This window comes from Loxodonta africana, chromosome 11 (genome assembly GCF_030014295.1).
Source record: "Loxodonta africana isolate mLoxAfr1 chromosome 11, mLoxAfr1.hap2, whole genome shotgun sequence".
NCBI lineage: Eukaryota > Metazoa > Chordata > Mammalia > Proboscidea > Elephantidae > Loxodonta > Loxodonta africana.
Window position 1 is genome coordinate 39391684 of NC_087352.1, and position 25582 is coordinate 39417265.

Consider the following 25582-nt stretch of genomic DNA (forward strand, 5'->3'; position numbering starts at 1 on the left):
GTGGTTAAGTGCTGTGGCTGCTAATCAAAAGGTCAGCAGTTCGAATCCACCAGGCGCTCCTTGGAAACTCTACAGGGCAGTTCTACTCTGACCTGTAGGGTTGCTATGAGTCGGAATCGACTTGACGGCAGTGGGTTACGGGTTTTATGCTTATGGTTATGGTCCCATTTTGGAGTAGAGTTGTCCACTATGTTAATGAGGCATGATTAGGTTATATTAATGAGGATCAGGGTGGGATGTACCACCCTTGCTTGAGTCACAGCTTTACCTTACAAGAGATAAATGGAGAGAGAAGGAAACAGAGAGGAGGGAACTCCTACCACCAAGAAAGAAGTACTGGGAGTGGAGCACATCCTTTGGACCTGGGGTCCCAGCACTGAGAAACTCCTAAACCCAGGGGAAAATTGATGAGGACCTTCCCCCACAGTGGACAGAGAGAGAAAGCCTTTTCCTAGAGCCAGCACCCTGATTTGAGACTTCTAGCCTCCTAAACTGTGAGAGAATAAATTTCTGTTAATACCATCCACTTGTGGTATTTCTGTTACAGAAGCACTAGATAAACTAAGACACCGGGCCTCTCATCTTTAAAAAATACACAAGACTAGGGGTTAGCCGGAGGTTCCTTTGTCCTCAAGGGGCACCAGAGGTCTTATGCCAAGATCATAGTTCTGAGAGAAAATTGCAGTTCTTGGGCCTTTTGGATACTGGTACACAGGTGAGTGTGATCACTGCAACTCCTGGCACCAGCATGAGAGGGAAACAGATCATACCATCAGGTTTTGAGGCCACTGCCACTGATACCCTGGCCTAAGCCCAAGTAACCTTCAGGTTCTTGCATACCTGCGTTTATTGGCCACTCTGCTGAATATATTACTGGTATTGATGTATTGTCAGGGCGCAGAACTACTCACCTTCACTCTTAAGCCCTGATGGGAATTATTGTAGTAGGGCCATCTTAGTGGGGCATGTGGAAGACTGTAGTCCCCCTGGCACCTGGGCGGTACACATGGTTAACTGCTCGACTACTAGCTTTACTGCTAGCTCAATTACTAGCCCCCACAGAGGTGCCTTAGAAGACAGACTTGGCAGTGTGTTTCTGAAAGGTCACAGCTTTGGAAACTATATGGAATGGTTCTACTCTGCACACATGGGGTCACCATGAATCAGAATCAACTCAATGGCAACTAACAACAACAAAACCAATGTCCAGTGCAGTTGTCTCTTAAAAATAGTATCAGCCACCTGGAGGAGAAAAAGATAGAACCTTCCTCATTGCTGAGCTTAAGGAAGCCTAGCCTGTCTGGCTTGTGCAAAAGGCCTTGGGTGCCTGGACTCTTTCCATTGATTATAGGCACTCAGTGCTGTAGTCCCACCCTTGGCACCAGTGATACCTGATATTGTGATTGTCACAGAGGCTGTCACCCAAGCTGAGAGAACTTGGTATTCAGCAGTTGACATCACAATTGCCTTTTTAGCATAACCTCTCCATGGGTATGAACAGGCTTGATTTGTCTTCATTGCAGAATGGGTTGCAATCCGCATTAAAGGGTTCTTCCACAAAACTACCTGAATTTCCCAGCTGTCTGCCAGCAATGGGTAGTCCATGATTGGAAAAAGTCTCACTCCCAGTGGGAGTACTAGCCTTGATGACATCTTCCTGGTGGACCCAGACAGTCATCACCCGATAAGGGCTGGAGGTCCTGATGACACACATGCAGTAACACAGCTGGGCCATTAACACAGACAAGGGACAAGGGCCTCTAGTATGCAGGTGAAATTCCTGGGCATAATGGAGTCACAACGACTCGTTCCAGAGAAGATTGTCACACTTTTGGCTCTCTCTGCCCTAAAAAATAAAAAAGAAGCACAGCGATTTCTGGACCTATTCAGCTACCGGCATCCACCTACTGGGCTGTTACCTTTAAGTGGGGCCTGACCAACAGGGCACCAGGAGTTCTCTCCAACAGACCAACCTGGATCCCCTTCCTTTGGGTCGCACCCATCCACTTTTGCTGTTTGACTTATAGGTTTCAGCAGCTTCTCAGATTGGAACCTGTGGCAGAAAATCATTGCCACAGGCCAGCAGTGCCCATTGGGCTTTTGGACCTCTGAGTTCCTGGAGTCGACTGAAAGATATACACTTTTTAACAAACAATTATTGGCCTCTTAGTGGATGCTGAGAACATGAGCCATGATCATGAAGTAGTCATACAACCAGAAATCCCAATCAAGTCAGTCTGAGCAGAGGCCTTGGATTACTGCATTGTGGCAGTTCAGGGATCCTTTCCAGTCTCAGGAGTGCCCCTACCCGTCCCAGGCGTATTGACCAAGGATCTGCTGCCTCTACTGGCCCATTAGGGACCCAGATATAGAGACCTTCCAGACCACACATGGGCCTGGTTCACTGATGGCTCTGCTAGATTAATTTGTACTGGGGTGAAATGGGGTGCAGCTGCCAGTTAACCTGAGAAAGACCTGCCCCTTACTGAGTGTGGTAAAGGAAACTCAGCATGATGGGCAGATTCATGCAGTATGGATTACTACTCTGGCTAACCCAACAAAGGAGCTCTGCTGTATTTTAACTTACTCATGGGCTGTGGCTGTGGCCTGGGCATTTGGTTGGGCCACTGGCAAGCCTTAGATTGGTGTGTAAAACAAGCCCCCTGTGGGGACAAGACATTTAGATAAAAATCAGCATTGCTCCTAGTAAGCTTTGTGTTACACATGGGAATGCTCACCAGAAACAGCGCTCCACTGAGGAAGGGAAAAATAACCATCAACCAGGTTGCACCTGTCAGCTAAAGGAGGAGACTGGCTGTCCTTGGCCCTAGAGCAAATAGATGTGTGATCACGAGAGGACGGCCATGGAAATTCAGACACCATCCCAGACACGGACTGCAGCTGTCACGAGAAGACATTGACACAGCATAGAAAAGCTGTCCCTTCTGCTAGACCTTGGCCAAGGCTAAGGTATTACCCAGGAACAGATCTTTGAGCCAGCAGGCCAAGGCGTTCTTGGTAGATATATCATATTAGGCCCATTGTCCTCCTGAAGGTTCTGCCAGATCCTGACTGCAGTTGACACTGTCTAGATTTGGCCTAGGCATTCCTGTGCATCCCACTCAGACCATACTGTCCAGGCCCTACAAGACCATATTTCTTTCCAGCTTGGGTTCTCTGAACACGTTGCATGTGAAATGGCCCTGGGTTTGTGACCTAAGTGACACATCAGTGGACATAATCATGGGGCATGTGATGGAGTCTTCATGCTCCAGGGTGACTGGACACTTTAATGGATGGTTAAAAGACAGGCTTACATGGCTGTGGGGGGGAACAAGATAACCCTAGCTTGGACCACACGTCTCAGGCAAGCAGTCAGGGGTCTCAAAGCAACAGTTCCTTGGAAGGACACTTCATCTGCACCCTTCCTTCAGGGTGTATACCCTTCTTTTACAATTATTGAGACCTTGATTTCTTTGGCGGGCCCTGCAAGGGCCTTCCATTCTCTTTGACCCCCTCCTGAAGATTCAAATCAATGGGAGATAAGGATGACTATTAAATAGCAAGGAGTGGGTGACAGTATGCTCCTTCCCCATTCACCCCTGTGTGCAGAGTCATGAGTTTTCCCTACATGGACCTCAAAAATACTGACCGCCAATTTGAGATGTCTGGTTCAACAATTTCCTTAAGGTGGCCCAGCTGCTTTTCTCTGGTTAGCTCCATGGGATGGATATGAATATATGAAATAGAAACCACAATATAAAATACTAAACCACAAGAAGATCCAAGTCAAAAGATTTGGGTTAACCACCCTGGGGGTTTATTTGAGGGCACTCTCTTTGCTTATACAGTACAGACTATGCATATCACAGTTGATGGAGACAAGCCCATCCTTGATAATATCATGTGAGCACCTTGGGACTGGAGAGCCCCGATATGAGGGAGGGAAGAAAAGGAGACCTAATGGCTCTTCTCTGTCTCACAGGAGGGCTCATGTGACTCCATCTTGCCAAATTTGTTGATAAGCTTGCCCCAGGCAGTTGCCACAGCCCTGACTTTAACGAGCTATTGGGTATGTCTCTCACTGCCTGATCCCACAGGTGAAAATCTGATTGCTGTGCCACTGAAAACCACAAATGGACTATTCTCTAACCATGGACCTTTCTGGTACTTGAGGTACCCCAACTTTATTAACTTGGACCCATGGCATTGTTGCAACTGAGCCTCTGACACTACAAAAATGAAATGCACCCCTAAATGTCAGCTTGCTCCTATCACAGATGGGGCAACCTAAATATCTGGAGAAGGAGGGCACCGGATTGGCTGTCAAGCTGTTTTGACTGTGATGGTGGCAGCTTTCTCTTCCTCTCTGCTCACTCCTGCCCTATGTAGATTCTTCAGTTACACTCAAGGACTCTGCCCACTGGGCAGCTTCTAGCTGGTTAACCACATGGTCGTCGGTGACTTTTATACTCTTAGCATTGTATCTGCCCCCTTGAGTTATTTCTTTTGTGGAAATAAGCCTTCATCTGTTTTCCTCCTACTAATGTAACATTCCATGTGGAACATTGGTGAGAGTGGTTTGGAAATCATGTTGTTGGTTCCCATTGATTCAGCTCCAGCTCATGACCGCCTTATGTATAACAGAACAAAACATTGCCAGATCCTGTGCCACCTTCATGATTGTTGGTATGCTTGAACCCATTGTTATGACTATTGTGTCAATCCATTTTATTGATGGTTTCACTTGTTTTCACGGACCCTCTGCTTTGCCAGACATTCTGTCATTTTCTAGCGTTGATTTTTCCTGATGTGTCCAAACTAAGTGAGCTAAAGTCTTGCCATCCTCACTTTTAAGGAACATTCTGGTTGTATTTCTTCTAAGACTGATTTGTTTATTCTTCTGGCAGTCCACATTATATTCAATCTTCTTTTCCAGGGCCACAATTTGAATGTATCAATTTTTCTACCTTTTTGATTGTCCACTTTTCATATGCGTATGAGACGATTAAAAAGATCATGGCTTGGGTCAGGTGTGCCTTAGTCATCAAAGTGACGTCATTGCTTTTTACAACTTAAAGAGGTCTTTTGCAGCAGAAAATTATAGGCTACTGAACACTTGAGTGGAAAGATAAGTTGGAGCTAGGTAAGTTTAGGAGTTTGGACTTTTTTCTGTAGGTTATAAAAAAAAAAACCAAACCCAGTGCCATCGAGTCAATTCCAACTCATAGCAACCCTATAGGACAGAGTAGAACTGCCCCATAGAGTTTCCAAGGAGCACCTGGCAGGTTCGAACTGCTGACCCTTTGGTTAGCAGCCATAGCACTTAACCATTATGCCACCAGGGTTTCCATTTGAGTGGAAAGACAAGTTGGAGCTAGGTAAGTTTAGGAGTTTGGACTTTTTTCTGTAGGTTATAAAGGGGACCACAAACCAGTTGCCCTTGAGTTGATTCCAGAGGTCATAAAAAGTGTCAGATAAGAGAATAACATGATCAGAATGGCGCTTTAGGAAGATATTTTACCAGGTTGGTGTCGTGTGGGAGTTCCCAAGACCACCCCCAGGTTCGGCCATTTGCTAGGAGGACTCCAGGACTCAATCTAGTCGAAGTCACGGCTATGATTTTTACGGGAAAAGACACAAAGTAAAATCAGCAATGGGGAAAAACAGGGCTTTGAACCCCTTTGTTCTGGTTCAAACCCTTTAGTTCCAGTTCGAACCCCTGCTGAGAATTTGCATTTCCATCCCCTACCTGTTAAAACCCTGTTGTCCTCGAGTCAATTATTTCCAGCCCAGATATACTAAATCATAGTCTACATTTTAACAAGATCCCCAGGTGATTCTGTTGTATGATAAATTTTGAAGCATCCCCCCCCTCCCCCGCCCCCGCCACTGCTCTACTAGTGGTTTTCAGAATTGGTTCCTAACCAGCAGCATTAGCATCCCCTAGGAACTTATTTGAAATGCATATTCTCAGCTGGGGCTCCAACCTGTGCAAACCACTCAAAGCCCTGGGGAAAAGATACTTGAGGCAGTCCTGAGGAAACCTGGCACAGCCTCCCCTGAGTCCTCCCAGTGAAGTCATATAATTCCTTCAGCATGAGTTCTGACAGCATGTGTGAAACATTATCTATCAGGGAAGCACGTTGGAACTTGGTACTCAGGGTTTTTTATTGGGGGCCGGCCCTACAGGCATCCTCTGCCTAGCATGAACCAAAATTTCAGATGCCCAGAAGGAAAGTAGGTGTTTGGCATAAAATCACATTGTTTGCACAGATTAGGCACAGTGAGCCACCCTTATCAGGAAATGGCAGGAACCCTCCTGAAATCCAGGTTCCCAGACACCAGCCAAGGGCAAACCTTGCAAGCAAGCCTGTCTAAGGATAGCAGTCTCAGGCCTGATGGGTTAACTTATGCATAGGTATGAAATGTACTAGAGGGGAAGGGTGCTTGGCATAGATCTGTGTTGCCACCAAGTCCCACTTTGATTTTCTTTTTTTAGATTCTTTCCTCCTAGTTATTTTATCCCTTCGCTCTCTACTTTTATTCTTGAAGTGTTTAATGGATAGGATAAGATTTAGAGGTAGGTCACTGTGTAAAAATTTTACATAAAAAATTATTGAAAAGAATTTGTTCTAGGCTCATATATTTATCACCAAAAGCTTGATGGTTCAAACCCACTTGCCGCCCCATGGGTGAAGGATGTGGCAGTCCGCTTCTGTAAAGATTACAGCCTTGGAAACCCCATGAGGCAGTTCTCCTCTGTCCTGTAGGTTGCTATGAGTTGGAGTCAATTTGTTGACAATAGGTTTGGGTTTGGTTTTATACCATATAATTGTGAAGTGTATACAAATGTACAATCAAAGATTTGTTTCTCTTGTTTTTATTTTTAGATTTAAACAAAGTCGAAAAGATGACATTTGGCTTGTAGATGTAAGTAATTACTCCTCTACTAATTTAAGTATTATTTTCTGTTCTCCTTCACCCACAGTATGTGTTTATGTATTACTCAGTCTGTTTTCTCAGTTATGGCTATTTTGGTTCATGTATTAAAATGAATCCTTGAACCTTGAGGGTCTTGGCAGGGTGACCTGTTGGTGAGAAATTCTGAGGGCAAGGGCATTAGCAGGGAAGCCAGAGCCCTACCTTATGATGAGGTTGACTTTTGGATTGTGTCTGAGGGAGATTATGGTGTGATTTTATCATAGAATTCACTTCATAGTTGCCAAGAGATTTAGTATATTAATATCACTTAGTAGCCAATATCATATTTTTATCTTAACAAAATGGAATTTTCGTCTCCCTTTCTTTATTTTCAAGTTTGAAATACATTTGAATCTTAAAGGTGTTTGGTACTCACTTTAAAATGCCTTAGCAAAAAGAAGTAGAGTAGCACAAAAGAGGTGGAACAAAAATGCAAAGTCTATGATTATTGAAGCTAGGTTATGATGGAGCACAGGGGCCCATTGTTTAATTCTCTCTCCTTTTGTGCATATTTGAAAATTTCCATATTATAAAGTTAAGAAATAAATTTTATTTCATGGAAATAAACAAGCAGATTGAGATACCATTGTACTAGGCAAGCCTAGGTACCATCCTAACCAGTTAGTGATTCAGAAGGAGAATGAAGGTCTGTGATTTTAGTTTAATCATCCTGACTTGTGCCAAGTTGATCATCTTAATGATCTCCCATGTCTTACCAATGGCTAGGCTGAAAGTCAGAAAAGGCACCAGCTGTGTTGGAATTTTTGTAGTAGAAATGGATTGACGTTTATCATTAACACTCACGAGGTCTGCACGAGGCGTGTAGATGTATATTTTAGAGGCTTCATTTTCTATAGAACATGGGAACATTTTCTTGGAAGCAAAAACATTTTACTGTAAATTGTTTTATCTGTGTAAAATAAATTTCAGTAGTTAAAATGAATTTAGAATAGTATCACCGTTGAGCTATATTCTAGGAGTTAACTTGTTTAGGTTTATGTGTGTATATTTTATCCTGTGTAACTACTTTAAAACTTATAGTTAAACTTTTTGTGTAAAATGAGCTATTAGACCATTTAACCAAAGAAGTTCTTTAAAAATTAAGATTGATGTTCACTGTGGCACAACATTCTAGTGGTTGTCTTTTTTTTTTTTAACCAGTTTTATGCACCGTGGTGTGGCCATTGTAAAAAACTAGAACCAATTTGGAATGAAGTTGGTATTGAGATGAAAAACATGGGTTCTCCAGTTAAAGTTGGGAAGATGGATGCTACTTCCTATGCTAGTAAGCATTTACTCTGTTTTATTATTTTGCTGTTGTCATAAGAAAAATATTTAGATTGTATGCAGCAGTATTCAGGGTGAGAGGAAATTCTTTGCTCATGTAAAGTAAAAGTTAGTAATTAAAGATTGTATACTTTATGAGTTAAATAAATTAGCCATTGACTATCCAATGTATTAATACAGCTAACAGAGGTGTGTAAGTCATTGTTCCTGTTTTGAGCCCACCTGAAATGATCAGCTTACGTGAAGAAATGACAGACAGTTGAAAGTTACACTGTTGATATTGGTATATGAGTTAATGTATTGTCTGTTAGAGTGGCCTGTGATGTCTTAGTGGAGGAATAAAGGGGAACTTATTTTAAAGGATGAGCAGAACCAGGATAAACAGACATGAGAATGAGGAAGGTATTCAAATTAGGTAGAATATTGGGGCAAAATCACAGAATGGAAAATGAGCTTAATGAGTGTGTACCACAGGATAAAATGTCTTTAAACAGAGGTTGGCAAACTATGGCCCATTTGCCAAATCCAACCTGCCACCTGCTATTATAAATAAAATTATATTGGGACACAGCCACACTTACTTCTTTCCTATTGTCAATGACTGCTCTTGTGCTATAGTGGCACATTAGGTAGTTGTGACAGAGACCACATGTCCCACAAAGCCTAAAATATTTACTGTCTGACCCTTTGCAGAAAAAAATTTGCCAAGACCTGACTTGAAGGATTTGAGAAAAGGAAAAAGTATGAAACATTGTAGAAATTTGGAAAGAGCATGGCTTCAGGAAGCAGACTTGGATTCAAATCCTGGCTCTGCCTATTGCTTTCCCTGTGTAATTCCAGGAATTTCTCAGCACCGCTAAGCTTTGGTTTCCACATTGGTAAATATGTAATCGAATTTGAGATTTGAATGATGTAGCCCATGTAAAGCCCCTTGTACTAGTAATAAATGTAGATTCCCTTTCCCGTTAGTTAATGTAGAAAGTGGAAGTATACAGTGCATATTTCTTTTTAGGAGATCAGCGTTACACTCTATACTTTGGAGGAAGACAGACCTTAGTTTTGATACTAGCCATGCTATGTCCCACTTTTGTGGCTTTTGGAAAGTACTTAACCTTTCTTAATCTTAGTTTCCATGTCTCTAAAAGAGAGAGTGATAATCCTCAAGGCTGTAAGGATTGTATTAATTTTTTATATTCAAAAACCCATAGCACAATGGCTAGCACATATAAAAGGCTAAAGGTTAGTACCAGATTACAAAGGATCTTTCAGGTAAGAGAGTGTTTTTTGTTTTACTAGTTGTCAGTAGGTAAGAAATACACATTTTTGAAAAGGCAGGTGACTTCCTACAAATGTTTTTGGCAGTCACATGTAGGGTGAACAAGAGAGTGGTTTGAGGCATGAAGATAACTTATGTCAGTTTTATCTGAGTCTAGGATGCTGGGAGCTCAGGATTGAGTGGTGGCAGTGGAATGAAGAGGAAACAGTAATTGTTAAAGCCATTTTTAAGGATTAACTCAGACATGATGGATTGGCACTGTTGCATAAAAAAGAATGATTAAAAATAATAGTACAAGATTCTTAGTTTAATTTTTTGTGCATTTGCATGTTAGTAACTGTTTTGAATTTGTGGTATTATACTTAATAATGTCTGGAATTAGGGAACGAGAGTGTAGGTGAGATGTTAGAGCTGGGATCATTGAGTCATACAAATTAATTGTTGAACTTTGAGAGGAGGCGAGATCAATGGCAGGAACTTACTATAGAGAGAAAGGGAAGAGTTGATCTTTCTTGAAATATGCTTTTAATGATGTTTAGGGAACAATTTATTAGATTTCTTTCAACCGTTCCACATAAAAATAAGTTCTTATGTCTAGGGAAAAAAAAAATTTTTTTTTTTTTTTAACTGACTACTTAACCTATATCCATGTATAAATTTTACATTTATTCACTCAATCAATATTTATTTACTAACTACTGGTTTTCAAGCTCTGTGCTAGTCTCTAAAGATAAAGACCAAAGCAAATACTGCTTTCCCTGGAAATGCTTACAGTCTTAATATTATTGAGGTAAAAAGGTGAAAAAAATAGAAAAGTGTAAGAAAGTCTTAAAATGATAAATCCTTAGAATCACTTGAATCGCCCGATGAGATAATAGAGTAAGGCATCAAGGAATGCAGGGATGTAAAGAAAAATAGTCAATGACAGAAATCATGCATGTAAATAAAAACAACCTTAGTGGTAAGCTACTCATGTGATGCTTTGGTAATAATTAACAGTTTACATTAAGCCAAGAATTCTTTATTAATGTGTATAGTTATTTATTATTTATTAAGTGCCATTATGTGCCACTATTTATTAAGTGGCACTAGACTAGGGAAAAACAGCCAAGATATTTTTTCTGAATAGCTTAGAAAACAGTGTTCTACATGCTGTGAATAAAAACGAATATTCTTGTGGGTCTTGGCTTCATATGTCAGCTTTTTTTTTTTTTTTTTTTAATTTGGGTACAATTTTTGCTTGTGATGCCATGATTGTTATAGGTTTTATTTCTTGTCTGCTTAGCATAGTGTTATACATTATGTGGAATTAAGAGCTTAAAAACCCCTTTGAGGAGTTTGCAGTGTAGGGGGCATGTACATTAACACATTATTTCACTGAAACTGTCTAGCTTGGAGAAAAGGGAACTGGTATATGTGGAGTTCTACCATATGCCAGGCACATGGTGAGTGCTTTATGTAATTTACTCCTTGAATATGGAATACTGTACCTCCTGTACCCCATTTTTTACCTTGCACCCCGGCCTATAAGGTGCCGCTTGCTTGTTGAACCTTGTGACTCCTTGAATATCCAGATATGTTTGTTGAAAAATGATTCTGTTGTGGGCATGTTGCAGAGTCAGCATTTGTTCACAGCAGATATTTAAGGAGTGTTTACTCTGTGCCAGGCACGTTCTGGGCACCGGTCATATATGAGTGAGCGAGGAAGACAATCATTTCTGCTCTCATGCAGCTTATGTTCTATTGGGGAGAGATGAACGATAACCAATAAACCTAAGTAAATATTGTAATGTTCACAGTGTTTTATTGCTAGCTTCTGTTTGGTGTTGATGATGGATGAATTATCCATTCAATTATAGCATCAATGAGATGCTTCATGTGCTGTGGAGAGAAAGAATATTATCTTGCCAGCATTTAAAAACAGAAGTTGATAAGTATTCAAATAGCTACTGTCTATAAACTACCAAGAGATTTTTGGTCTGTGACTTGGGGGTCCTTAATATATCTATAACCCAGGCTTTGTTCTTTGCTGTTTTATTATAAAACCATTCCTCTCTGGGGAAAACTAAGACTTAAGTTTGGGAGTCAGTGTCTAATCGAACTTCTATCAGAAATGAAGATCAAGTAGCCAGGGGACTGTAAGGTGGGTGACATTGTCCCCACCTTATAGAGATGGAATTTGAGGTCAAGGAAATGAAGTGATGGGGTTAAGTCTGGAGCTGGGATTTTCTCTCTGAAGTCTGTTATGAGATCCACCACATCAGGTTATAAAATACCACCACTGTATTTTCTTATTGATTGCATATTTCATTTTCTTTATTTACTTTGTGTGTAAATAAATTTTAAATTATACAAGGGAAGTTGCTAGTGGGATATACTCACTCCCCCACCCCCATCAATTGCATTACGCTTCGTGTTTCGGCAGTTTTTAATGAGTTAGTTTATAGTAATAAGGGTTTGTATTTACTTGCTTCCTTAATTTGAGGAAGCGTTGTTCAGAACATGCTTTACTCACATAATCTCTCCCAAATCACATTTGTTTTTTGGCTTGGAAAAAGACAGTCTCCACCGTAACAGCATTCCTCTCCAATTAGAAAATACTTGACAGAGGTAAAGTCTTAAATTAGAGATGGGACACAAATAAATGATGTGATTGGTCTCAGTTAATATGACTAATCAGAGGCAGAAACTGTCTTCAGAACTTGAGTTCCTGTTTTTGTTGTCTCTGCTGATTTTGTTGCCTGGAATAAAAATATGAATTATTTTTCATTTTAATTAATGTGAAGATTTCAGAATAATCTTTGAGATAATGGGAATTATCCTAGGTTATTACAAAAGCAGAAGCCCCTAAAACAAGTAGATGAAGTTGCTTTTAGATCTTATGTTAGCTACAGAAATTTATGGATTTTTGCAGATACAATTTATTTAAAATTAAAATACAATGCAGTTCTTTTACAACTCACCAAAGGAAGAGAGAGGATCCTTGTGGTGCAAGTGGTTTGTGATTGGCTACTAACCTAAAGGTTGGTAGTTCGAACCCCTCCAGTGTCTCCGCTGGAGAAAAGACCTGGTAATCTGCTTCCATAAAGGTTACAGCCAGGAAAACCCTGTAGTGAAGTTCTAGTCTGTGACTCATGGGGTCACCCTGAGTTGGAATTCAATCGACAGCAAAGGGTTTAGGTTCCTTTTTTTTTTTTTTAAAAGGAGGCGATGGACCATTTTTTCAAGGAGTGGACAGAACTTAGAAATATTTGGAAATAAAGTGAAATGAGATGTGGGGCTTAATTAATTTTTCATAAGAATATATATTTTTAAATAAGTACTATGAAAATGGCACAGAGGTGGCTTCTGACCTCCTCTAACTTCACAATGGGGAAGGAGAATCCAGATCAACAGCCCAAGGCTGATTCCTGTGAGACAGGTCAGACATACCTCCTCTCTCCCCCATCTTTACCATTTCTGTTGCCAGCCGTCCCTCCCACACACTCTCTACTTCTCTGCTCATTGCAGTGGCCGCATAGAACTCACAAACAATATTCATGACTATGGGGTTTTTTAGGAAAGTAACAGGTTATAATTCAGGTTGAGGAACACTCGGGTTATGGTTCTTGCATCAGGATAGCCTCTCCCCAGCTGTGCTCACACGCAGGCCTCTCTTCCTGGCCCTGTGCCTCTGCCCTGCTCAAACAAGTGTTAAAAAACTTTTAGATCTCCCAGTGAGTACTCGCGAGGCACCCCGCTCCACCAGTAAGCCTTGGCCCAAAGACTCTCAGCATTCTAGCTCTGTGGGCTGGGAAGCCCACTGTGCTGTCTCCTGCCGCTGTTCCTCTGCCACTGCTTCTCTGGCTCTCCTTCCTTAGTGGTAGTGGGAGCCTCTCTTGCCCGCCTCTGGGGTGACTCATTTCAAGCTCAGCGAATTTAGTCATAGTATTTCATGCAAACCACGGGTTAGGTTATATTAAGTGAAATCATTTTGTATAAGAATCTCGTTTTGTGTATATATTCTTTTTTAGGACTTAAAAAAAAAATCTTATGTGTTTGTATAAATATTTAAGTTTTAAGTAGCTCCTTTGTTTCCTAGTTTCTTGTTTTAATAGAATTTAGAATTATTTGTTCTTTTTCTTATCAAGGCCTTGCTGCAGAGTTTGGTGTCCGAGGTTATCCAACAATTAAGCTGTAAGTCGTGTTGTATGTTTATATGTATATTTTTTTATTAGTTCACCCTACTTAGGTTTGTTATGTTAATTTCTGGTAGTTTCCTTAGGCCATTGAAGATTTGGGTTCAGCAATTCTTTTTAGGTGCAGTATGTGATCAAAAGAGAGAGACTGTATTCACATTGAAATAAATGTGTTGTTTACTATCCAGTGCTTACTGTGCGATAGGCACAGGGCTGTGTAGGCCGAGGCACACAATCTTTATGAAAAGGCTTTGCCCTCAAGGCACTCAAGAGTGTATTCGACTTTATCTGTGTAAATGTTGCCTTCTGACAAATTTTACTTTTATGTAAACTAGGCTTATTCATTAGGGATAAAAGGAGGAGAATCAAAATTGATGGGTGTTAATTGTAATCCCTTGTAATACAAGGTAGTGCAAGTTGGAAGGAGTGGCGTGATAATTCTCAAGGCCTTATTTTATGTCATGATTACATTGAATTTTCTCATGCTTTCTATTAACCTTATTTAGGTAATCTATTTTTTTTTTTTAGTGAGCCGAGGAATTATTTTGAAACCTATTTTATGATAATAAAATAAGCTTTTAAGCGCTAATTTCAAAATTTGGCTAATTTTTTTTTCTTTCTTGAGTTTTATATGGCCCTCCGCCCACTTTAGAAAAGTGTTTGCTATGCCCCTTTCACTTTTTTGTGCTAGGTAAATTTTTCTTTCTATTCATTCTGTTTAATTACTGATGTTCTGTCTTACTTTCTCAATTTTTATTATTATTTTAAGTTTATTAGATGTATAAATTAATCCCTTGGCATGCTTTTGGAAAATTATGTACTTTTCTAGAAGAGTTGTTTTTATGCATTGTTTTATTCTGTAATCTTGGAGTGTCAAGGTACTATTGCTTTTAAAATGTGTTTTGTCTCTATCAAAATGCTTTGAATTTCCTGTCCTTTAGGTTTTGATAGGGAAGACAATGACAATTAAAGGGCTTTAATTTTTCCAAAGTCTTGCCCATGAATGTGTAGGTTATTCACTTAGCAAGAGTCATAGACACACTGTAACTATCCAATGCACAGTAAACTATTTCTGTGTATTAATAGAATACAGGCACTTTTCTTTATATTTTGAGTTGCCAGTTTTCTACTGTATGTTACATAGGATTTTGTTACTTGGGTATGCTACTTCTAAAACTGCATTTAGTAATTTTGTGCAGTAATACTGAATGATTAACAGTAAATATTAAAACAGGTTGATAATCCAGGCTTTTATCCCCCCTTTTTTTCTCTTTTCTTTCTTTTTAAGATTAAAGGGCGACTTAGCATATAACTATAGAGGACCACGAACTAAAGATGATATTATTGACTTTGCTCACAGAGTATCTGGGTAAGTTCTTAGGAACAGCCTTTACTATGAGACATTAATATTCGAAAATTAAGTATATTTTCATGGACCACGTTATACACACATATATTAGGGACTTAGCTAAATAAACTGTGCTCGCTTGCTGATTTATTTATTTAGAAAGATAAGGTCATCCAGAGGAATACTTTAAAGAAATAAAAAAGCCCATGAACAGACGAATGGATAAACAAATTATGGTATATACACACAATCAGATACTACACAACGATGGAGAACAATGAGGAACCTGAGAAACTAACTAGCTAAAAAAAAAAAAGATAGTAGACAAGAATTATCTTAGTTTAAGGGAAAGACAACGTACAGTACGGGGGAGGTCAGCACAACTGGACTAAACCAAAAGCTAAGAAATTTCCTAAACACAACCAAACACTTCAAAGGACAGAGTAGCAGGGGTAGGGATCTGGGGCCTATGGTTTCAGGGAATTTCTAGGTCAATTGGCATAGCAAAGTTTATTAAGAAAATGTTTTGCATCCCACTTTGGTGAGTAGCATCTGGGGTCTTAAAAGCTAACGATTGGCCATCTAAGATGCATCAATTGGTCTCAACACACCTGGAGCAAAGGAGAATGAAGAACAACGAAGACACAACGAAAATATTAGCCCGAGAGACAGAAGGGCCACATAAACCAAAGACACCATCAGCCTGAGACCAGAAGAGCTAAATGGTGCCTGGCTGCCAACAATGACTGCCTTGACAGGGAATACAACAGAGAGCCCCTGACAAAGCAGGAAAAAAGTAGGGTGTGGAACTCAAATTCACATAAAAAGACCAGGCTTAATGGTCTGACTGAGACTAGAGGAACCCCAGAAGACATGGTCCTTGGACTCTCTGTCAACCCAGAAGTAAAACCATTCACGAAGCCAACTCTTCAGACAAAGATTGGACTGGACTTATAAAACATAAAATATTAATTGTGAAGAGTGTGCTTCTTAGTTCAAGTAGATACACGGGACTAAATGGGCAGCACCTGTCTGGAGGCAGGATGAGAAGGCAGACAGGGACAGGAGCTGGTTGAATAAAAAAAAAAAAAAAAGGTTGACACAGGAAACCCAGGGTTGAAAGGGAGCATGCTGTCATAGGGATTATAGGGATTGCAACTAGGGTTACGTAGCAACATGTATATAAATTTTTGTATGAGAAATTAACTTGAGCTGTAAACTTGCACCTAAAGCACAATAAATAAAAAATTAAAAAAATAAATAAAAAGGGACCAGAATTTGTATTATCTGTACTTAACCTCATTTAAATTCAAAGAAAAAAATTTTTTTCCAATGAATTTTTAATACGTTTTAAAATTTTTCATTGATACTAACAATTTTATAAATCTTTATAATTTTGCTTTTGTACTACCTGCTTTCATGGATTTTTCTCATTACCTCATTTCAGAGTTTGAAAAGAAACCATAGGTTATTATTGTTCTGAATAAAGTTGGACCTCAGTGTCTAGCCTGTGATACTGAAAAATGCTTTTGAGATTCAGCTAAAATACTTCTCTTGTGCTACCTTACATATCACATGCCATTTGATGCCAGCTGTGAAGTACTACTGCAGTTTATGCTTAGAACATGACACATTTAGAACCCAAAGATCTCTTTGCGTTATAGGCCTTTTGAGGTTTTACTGGTAAGGAAACATTTTTCTGTAAGCATTTCTTGTTGCTTTGAATACAGTGATTTTTTTTTTTTTTTTTTAATCTGCATCTTGCTGGAGTAAAAAGACAGGCAGTGCTTGTAATTATTTAATGTGACTATGTGGAACTTCTTGAAGAGGATGGTTCTCAAAATAAGTTAATGTATATAGGCTTTGAAACTGTACTTGCAGAATTATGGTTTTGACAGTATATATTATATATTGCATATATAAAATATTGGGGTGGATTTGCTAGGTGGCAGTATACTAAAAAAAAAAAATTTTTTTTAACTGGCTTAAATTATTTGAGAAACGCACAGAATTAGGAACAGTATATATTAAAGCTTTCAGGGCTTATTAATATTCTTTTTACTGTGTTTTCTCATTGTTTGCATGGCATGTTTCATTTTCTGTATGTGACTTGCATGTAAGTAACTTTTGAGAAAACATTATATGAAAAGATTGGTAGTGGAATGTAATTTCCCCATCATTTATGTTAGCCTTTATGTTTTAACAGTGAGTTTTAGTTGGCATTAAAAAGAGTTTCTCCTGATGTAACTGAAGGTGACTCTTTTGCAAATGAAATTTTCAAGAGTCAGTTCTGGAGTTACATCACTTACTGGTTAATTACTGAAGTATTAAAATAGAAACTAGAGTAGAGTAGACTGATGCAATACATCTTCAGCATTGTGCATTTTGAAAATCGGTTGCTTTTGTAAAATTTATACTGTTCCTTTTGCAAATTTGGTGACAGACTAAAATGCAATAATACAGACCATGTTCAACAGAAGCCTGCCATATCTTTTAGATTTTAATTTTGTAAGTAATATCTGTAATTCATTTCTCAGTTTAGTCTGGTTGCCTTTGAAATAAGTGCATTTAATAAAATTCTTTGTAGACTTTTTTATTGCAAAAATATATAAAACAATATTTTCCGACTCAACATTTTTGAAGTGTGCAGTTTAGTGATATTGATTACATTAATCGTGTCATGCAATCATCGCCTGTAATCATTGCCAAGTTTCCCATCACTATAAACAGAAACCTCACTGCTTCCTAAATAATGACATTCCTTTCTGTCTCTCTTACCTCTAGTAACCATTAATAAACTACCTTCTCTGTACATTTGCCTGTTCTTGTTATTTGATGTGAGTTAGATCATACAATATTTGCCCTTATTGGGACTGACTTACTTTACTCATACCCTTTGACTGTTTTGAATAGTGCTGCAGTGAACTTTGGTGTATATATGTGTCTGTTAGCGTTGTTGCCTCCAGGTCTCTTGGGTATACACCTAGGAGTGGAAATGCTGAGTGATATGGTAGTTCTATGTTTAACTTTTTAAGGAACCACCGCACTGTTTCCCACAGCGGCTGTGCCATTTTACATTCCCACCAGCAGTGGATGAGGGTTCCAATTTCCCCACATCTTCAACAGCCTTTGTTATTTGCCATTTTTAAAATTTTTTTTTTTTTTTTTAAATCTTAGTCATCCTAGTGGGAGTGAAGTGGTATTTATCTTATTGTGGTTTTGATTTGCATTCCTCTAATGGCTAATGGCTTTAATGGCTAATGACGTTGAGCATCTTTTCATGTGCTTGTTGGCCATTTGAATATCCTTTTTGTTGCAACATCTGTTCAAGTCCTTTGGCCATTTTTTGGTTGGGTTGTTTGTCTTTTTGTTATTAAATTGTACAAGTATTTTGTATGTATTTTGAGTATTAGACCCTTATTCAATATATGGTTCCCAAAAATTTTCTCCCAGTCTGTAGGTTGTCTTTTCACTTTTTGATAAAGACCTTTGATGAACAGAAGTATTTACTTTTTATGAGGCCCCATTTATCTATTATGTCTTTTGCTGTTCATGTTTTTTGTTTTTTTCTATTAATGAGAATTTTATGTTCTAATATTATGTCTACCATCTTCTATTTTATTTTTCCTGAAAAAATTTAATAACATATTTCTGAAACATTTTGTTTTAGCCTCTATATTTTAAAACTATATAGCTTTTAAAACAGCATAAGAAATAAATATTCTTAGTATAGCATTATAAATTCTTGGGATAGTGTTTCACAGTATGTTTATGAGAATAATCTTTTGAAAGGGAGGACAGAAAATAATTCTCATGTGAATTGTTTTGTTTTCAGCTGAGAACTCTAAATCGACTATAATTCTCTTTTGGCCTATCACAATATTGACAAAGATGGTACTCTCTGAAGGGATGTATTTAAAGCTAGTTTTTAAACTGATGGATTAAATTATGGGTAGGCATGGTTGTTTCCTTTTACATATATGGGTTCAGTAGTAGTCATAGGCTGCTACTACATTAAAAAAAAAAATTAGCTTTACATAATTTGGGCAGTACACTTAACATGCAATTAATATAAATTTACTAAACTTTAGATATGATAGGCTATCATATAAATAGGAAAAATTATGTAATATATCTAATTCATAATACATGTTTGTTTTGTTTTCAAACAGGGCTCTAATCCGGCCACTTCCGAGTAAGCAAATGTTTGAACATGTGCAAAGGAGGCACCGTGTGTTTTTCGTTTATGTAGGTGGAGAGTCACCTTTGAAGGTAAAGCATGGTTTTATTTTTAATCCACAGAATTCAGATATATTGTAATTTAATTTGCTACATAGCTGAGACTAGACCAAAAACTCAAAACTTTCCCTACTCTTATTGGACATAGTTTAATGTAAATATTTTTATAACAGAAATGATTTCTTGTGTAGTGTTTGCCTTCGTGAAACAGAAGTGAGTAAAAAGTGGGTACGTGATGTTGCCTGCCTTGGTAAACCTTCTCTTTTTGTCCTGGTTATTTGAATCTTACGTTGTTTCCTAACGTTGTGGGTGCTTTGAGACTGCATGTTGCAGTTCAAGTGTAAACTTTTTAAAGCCAAAAGACAGACTGGTGTCCTAAGCTTATTTTATATATGCATGTGTGCGTGTGTGTGTACACTCATGTATTTATATGTGCATGTATGTATATGTGCACGTATCTCTTCTGATAAACCAAAAAAAAAAACCCAAACCAGTTGCTGACCCTTCAGTTCCGACTCATGGTGACCCCACGTGTAACAGCAGAACTGCTCCATAGGGTTTTCTTGGCTGTAATCTTTATGGAAGCAGATTACCAGGTCTTTTCTTTTGAGGCATCCCTGCGTGCGTTCAAACCACCAACCTTTCAGTTAGTAGTCGAGCACTTAACTGTTTGCACCACCCACCTATCACTTCTGTATTCTTCTGAAATCATCATCAAATTGAGTTGATAAATATGAATTGAACTTATATTATATTTAATGAACTTTATTTGGAGAAGGATAAAAGCACTTAATACGATGGTCTTTTGCCTTACAAACAATTTATTTCATTCCATTATATTCCCTCTTTTCACATAAAAGTGTAGGTAGCAAATTGGGATAATACTGCTTGTTGCGTAGGCTGCTCTGAGTGTTTAATGAGAAATGAACTTGATATTTAATATTTAAAAATGACCTTTTTTGTTTGTATCTTTACAGGAGAAATATGTAGATGCTGCTTCAGAATTAATTGTGTATTCATACTTCTTTGCTGCCTCAGAAGACGTGGTTCCTGAGGTAATATTTAAAATTGGATTTTAATGACACAAATTTTTTTTTTTTAAATTTATTACTGATTTTATCTTTCAGATATATTTACTCTCATATTTGTGGAACTAGCAAGCATGTTAACTCCTTACTGCTGGTATCAGAATGCTTCTTATTAATAAGGAAATATTCCCAGATTTGTAGCATTTAACAGTTAGTACTTTTTTCTGTTTAAAATAATAACAGTGGTGACAAGTGATAGCTCAAATCCTGAAATGCTGAGTTACTTAATATTCTGTTTTTTATTCAACAGCTATTTATTGTGTTCTTACCATGTGCTATGCTTTTTTTAAAATCCTGGCTAATGGATGGCAAACAAGATTGCCCTTATGGAACTCACATTTTAATGGGATATCTTAGGTCAGGGGCCCTAGAACTCAGAGGGTCTGGATAGGTACAAATAGCATGTGCTACATGGATATCCTTGGTTATTATGCATTAATTTTATTATTATTAGCTTTCTCAACTGGTTTTTTTAAGCATTCTTTAATTATTCCTGCAAACACCAGTATTTTTCATCTCTTTGTTTTAGTTCTGAGTATGAAGTTGTAAAAGTCTGCTGGGGAAAACAGTTGTTTTGTAATAATATGGGAATTTTTACTCCTATAGACAGTATTCAAATAAGAGACAAAGCCCATAATTTTATGGTCTCCCTCATATGTTGAATTTTAATGTTTGGTTATGGGAACCTTTACTAGCTTTACAGCTAGAGTTTATGAACCCCGGAGGTAAAAAAAAAAAAAAAAGAAGTTCCTGACTTCAGGATACCTGAAGATGAATGGAGAAGCTTGGCAGGTACACAAATAACTAATACAAGCTAATGAGTTTAAAACAAAACAAGAGAGAAGAGCAGGGATTTAGAATGTGTGGAACTAGGTAGCTACAAGGTTTCAGACCATTTCCTTGGTGTTACAGGAATATGCCAGCAATTGTCCTTGAAAGAGAGAGAGGTGAATATTAAAAAATACTTCCCGAGCGTTAGATGAGCTGCCAGGAGCAGGTTAATGGAGGCGTCCTTGATTTTAAAGCCTTACTGCTTAAAATAGCCATTTACATGGTGCTGTATCATTTTTTAGTAGCTATGTAACCAAATAATTCTATTTTATTTTCTCTGTCCTGAGATATGCCTACCTCCCTTCCCTCATTTTTAAATTTTCCTGGAACATCTGTCTATAGTTTTTTTAATCATTATTGTTATTTTTATTGTACTATTTGTTTTATTATTTTATCTATTATCCTATTATTTATTGTTATTTTCAGTGTTAACCACTCTCATGTAGTAATTCTATGTGACTTACCCTAATTATTTCTCTTCTGCTCTGATACTGATTGTCCATGGTAATTTTACTATTTTGAAATAATTGCAACACAGGTTTAAGAAGAGGGTACCTCCTGAGTGAATCTCTTATTGTTAACCACCATTATAATTTGTCATTTATAAAACAGTTTATAGTTTAAACAGTGCTCTCACATACACAATCTAATAAATTCCCATAACCCGCCTGTGACACAAGCATTGTTAGTGCCCTCATTTTATAGAGGAGGAAGCAGATGAAGAGTAGATAGGCAAACTGATTTACTCACTACTACCCAGAGAGTAAGTGGTGGGGAGGACTGGAGCCCAGCTGGGCTAATACCTCAGCCCCTGCTTTTCCAGCACCTTGTGGGCCCCTCCCATCTCTTACTTCCCGTGGTACCTTTAGATCTGTTTTCTTTCTCTAACAGTAATCCATGGTGTTCACCGTAATAGACGGGACCCTGTGCCAGGGCTGCAGGACAAAGAGTGATCAAACTTGACTCTTGGATGAACATGAGACCCACTGTGCTCTTTTGAACTGTTTCTAACACTTTGGTGGGGCGGGGGGGGGGTTTCTTCTGGTGTCCTTCAGTACCTTTGCAATCATAGCTATCATCTACATTTTTTCCATGATAAAATGTTATTTAAACTTCTAATTTTTGCAGTCTGTGGTGCTGAGAGAGGTGCCTGCTGTGCTTGTTTTCAAAGATGACACTTACTTCATTTATGATGGTAAGTTGCAATGTTTTAATTCATATAAAACATCTTAAAATGAAAATGCTGTATCTTTTGTAGGACTTAGGTGTTGATGAAAGATTAGCAAATGGAGCTACTGCTTATAATCCCCATTAGTTGAATGGCTAATGGGGATTTGTGGTTGTCTTTCAATTTTAGTTTTTCCATCTAGTGTTCTTTAATTGAGTTTTGCCTAAAATGAATTTGTTATATTTTTGTCAAATTATTTGTGTTTTTGAGAAGTGAACCCTATGCAATTACTGTACAATACTGCCCTGAAATGTTTACATTAATTAAAAAAAAAAAAAAAAAATCCTAATATTCCAAACACCCAGAAAGGTGAAGGAACAGAACATCAGTGGTGGTAAAGCCTCCACGCATCCCTCCCTAGGTGCTTCCCTTTCCACCCCTGACACAAGTAACCATTCACCTGCTAGCCATTGTTTCTTCATTGATGCAAACACTGGCTTATTTTTAAAGTATTTTTATTATGATATCAAACATATGCGGTAGGAAAGGGGGTAGTAAAATAATAAAACCTTGTATAGCTCAGGCTAAACAGTTAGCAATAGCTAACCATGTTTGCTTCAACTTGTTTTTTTTTCCTTTGAGGTATTTTAAAGCAAACCCTAGACATGATATCATTTCTTAAGTATGTACTTCAGTAGGCAGTCTTAAAAAATATGCACTCTTTTTTAAGATAACCACATGCTATCATAACACCTCACAAAGTTAACAGTAATTTCTTGGTTTCATATAATACCTACTCCTGTAGTTCCCAGGCCGTGCCCTGAGGTACACAAGGGTGGTGCACCAAACTCACAGGGGCACTAGGAGGTATTTTAGATTTCAAGGGAAGCATTGAAGCTTGACATCTGTTAAGTGACCGCTCGCTCAGAAGTTATGTGAGCCTGCTCAGAAGTTAAGTGAATGCAGCGTCTTGCCTAATAGCAGTCTTGATAATCTTCTACATTACAATTTAATAAAAAAAATCATTTCCTCATTTGCACTGGCCACATTTCAAGTGCTCACTGCAGTCATTTGTGGGTAGCCGCTACTATCGGACAGCACAGATTAGGAGCATTCTCTTCATTGCAGAAACAGGCTCTAGAGTGTGGTTCTTTCTCTTTCTGAATTCTGTATCAGAGAGAGGAACCTAGAACAAGTTGAGAGCAGTAGATTTTGAATTGATTAAATAATTCAAATGCATAGAGGGTTATCCAATAAAAGCATCATTTTGATTGTTTTAGTAAAAGGAGCATTTTAGTTGTTTTTATAGTCATGTTGTGAAGACTAAGCATTTCTACAATCTTGTATCTTCATGGTCTTTAAATGTGAGGACTGAATTTGAATGCTTGCTGTAAAAAAATTGGCATTTATTCATCGTTTTTACAGCAGGTACTGTCTGTGTAGTTGACTTATATTTTCTTGTTACCCTCAGAATAATCTGTGAGGTAGGCAGGAAGGCAGATACATTAATGTCCTGAGGTTACAAAGGAGGTAATAGAGGTTGTTAGAGAAGTAAATGGTGTGTCATTAAGTAGCAGATTCATTCATTTGCTCATTCACTAATCCATTGGCTGTTTGTTGAATGCCTGTGTTAAGCATCTTCACAAAAAATTAAGAGAAGCTTGCCTAAAAGAAAATATGAAGAAACTAATCCATCACCACTTGTATTCCATCCACCTGGTCTTTGATGACGGCACTCCGTGTATGAGCAGCACTTTGTGTAGATTGTCTTATTTGATCATTGCTGCACTCTTTTGAGATCTGTATTCTTACTATTTTACAGTTAGAGAAACATGATTAAAGAGATTTTTTTTCTAAGTTAAAATAGTAAATATTATAATGAGAATTCCATCTTCAAATGTCTGACCCCAAATCACTGGTTTTAGTTGTGTTAGGAGTGTTTAACAACTCAGAGAACCACTTCGTTTCATTTTTGAAAGAAACCTGACCATTTCTGTTTAAACTCAAATATATTATTTGAGCCTGCCTAGGAAGGTGCCTGTTTATTGCTCAGGTTTCAGACATGGCCTACAGTGCTGAAAAGGCAGGAGTAATATAAAGTGTCAGTAGGGATCATCGAGGCTGAATTGCCTAAGCCGAAATGGTTTGTATTTAGGACCTGCCTGAGGACTTCAGATAAAACAAAGGCTTTACCTTGAATTCTTATGCTGATATTTAATTATTGTTAATAAGTTTATTATAAGCACTGGCACAGGAGTTCAGGAGGATGGTTTATTATCTCTTGAGTTTCCAGTTTTATCACTTTTTGGAATCTTTAGAAAATTTGGTTTTGACTTGGAGTGGGGAATGTGGCCAGTTTATATATGTATTTTTAAATTGTGAATCCATAAATACTTTCAGATTTGATGTATCATATATTTAAAATCTACACATGGATGTAGATAAGTGTGTATGCATGTTGATCAACATGTACGTCTGGACATAAAAACTTATTTTCATGAGGAACAATTGAAAGGAATTCTAATTAATAGTTCCTTAAGCATTGTTAAAAGTTTATTTCAGGAAGGATCAACTCTTCCCTGTCTCTCTACAATAGGTTCCTGCCATTGATCTTGTCTCCTCTCAAAGTTCAACAATTAGTTTGTTTGACTCAATAATTCCAGCTCTAACATCTCACCTACACTCTAGTTCCCTATTTTCGAACATTAAGCATAATACCACAAATCCAAAACAGTAGTTAATATGCAAATACACAAAAAATTAAACTTAATCATTCTTTTCCGTGTAACCTGTGGTTGTACAGTTCTGTGCTAGGCTAAGAATCTTGTACTATTATTTTAGGTCATTCCTTTTTACGCAGCAGTGCCAATCTATCATACCTGAGTTCGCCCTTAAAAATGACTTTAAGAATTATTACTATTTCCTCTTCACTTCACTGCCAGCACTCAATCCTGGGCTCCCAGCATCCTAGACTCAGATGAAATTGACATAAGTGGTCTTTCTGCCTCAAACTGCTCTTCTTGTTCACCCTGCATGTGACTGCCAAAAACGTTTGTATGAAGTCATCTGCCTTCTCAAAAATGTGTTATTACTTACCTGTTGACAACTAATGAAATAAAAAACACTCTCTGACCTGAAAGGTCCTTTGTAATCTGGTATTCATCCTTATATATGCTAGCCATT

At 38.1% G+C, this 25582-nt stretch overlaps 1 protein-coding gene across 4 annotated transcripts in view; it reads left to right on the top strand.

The window, feature by feature from the left end:
* TMX3 (thioredoxin related transmembrane protein 3) overlaps positions 1-25582 on the top strand; it is a 45198-nt gene that overhangs the window by 3073 nt on the left and 16543 nt on the right. For all 4 annotated transcript variants that reach the window (XR_010323436.1, XM_010586690.3, XM_023543740.2 and 1 more), the window contains exons 3-9: positions 6894-6933; positions 8146-8269; positions 13678-13723; positions 15014-15094; positions 19246-19345; positions 20290-20367; positions 22360-22426. Coding sequence is in view for 3 of the 4 variants with exons in the window: in XM_010586690.3 (XP_010584992.1) it covers positions 6894-6933; positions 8146-8269; positions 13678-13723; positions 15014-15094; positions 19246-19345; positions 20290-20367; positions 22360-22426 (536 nt within the window). In the remaining variant the exon portion in view is untranslated. The remainder of the gene's footprint in view (positions 1-6893; positions 6934-8145; positions 8270-13677; positions 13724-15013; positions 15095-19245; positions 19346-20289; positions 20368-22359; positions 22427-25582) is intronic.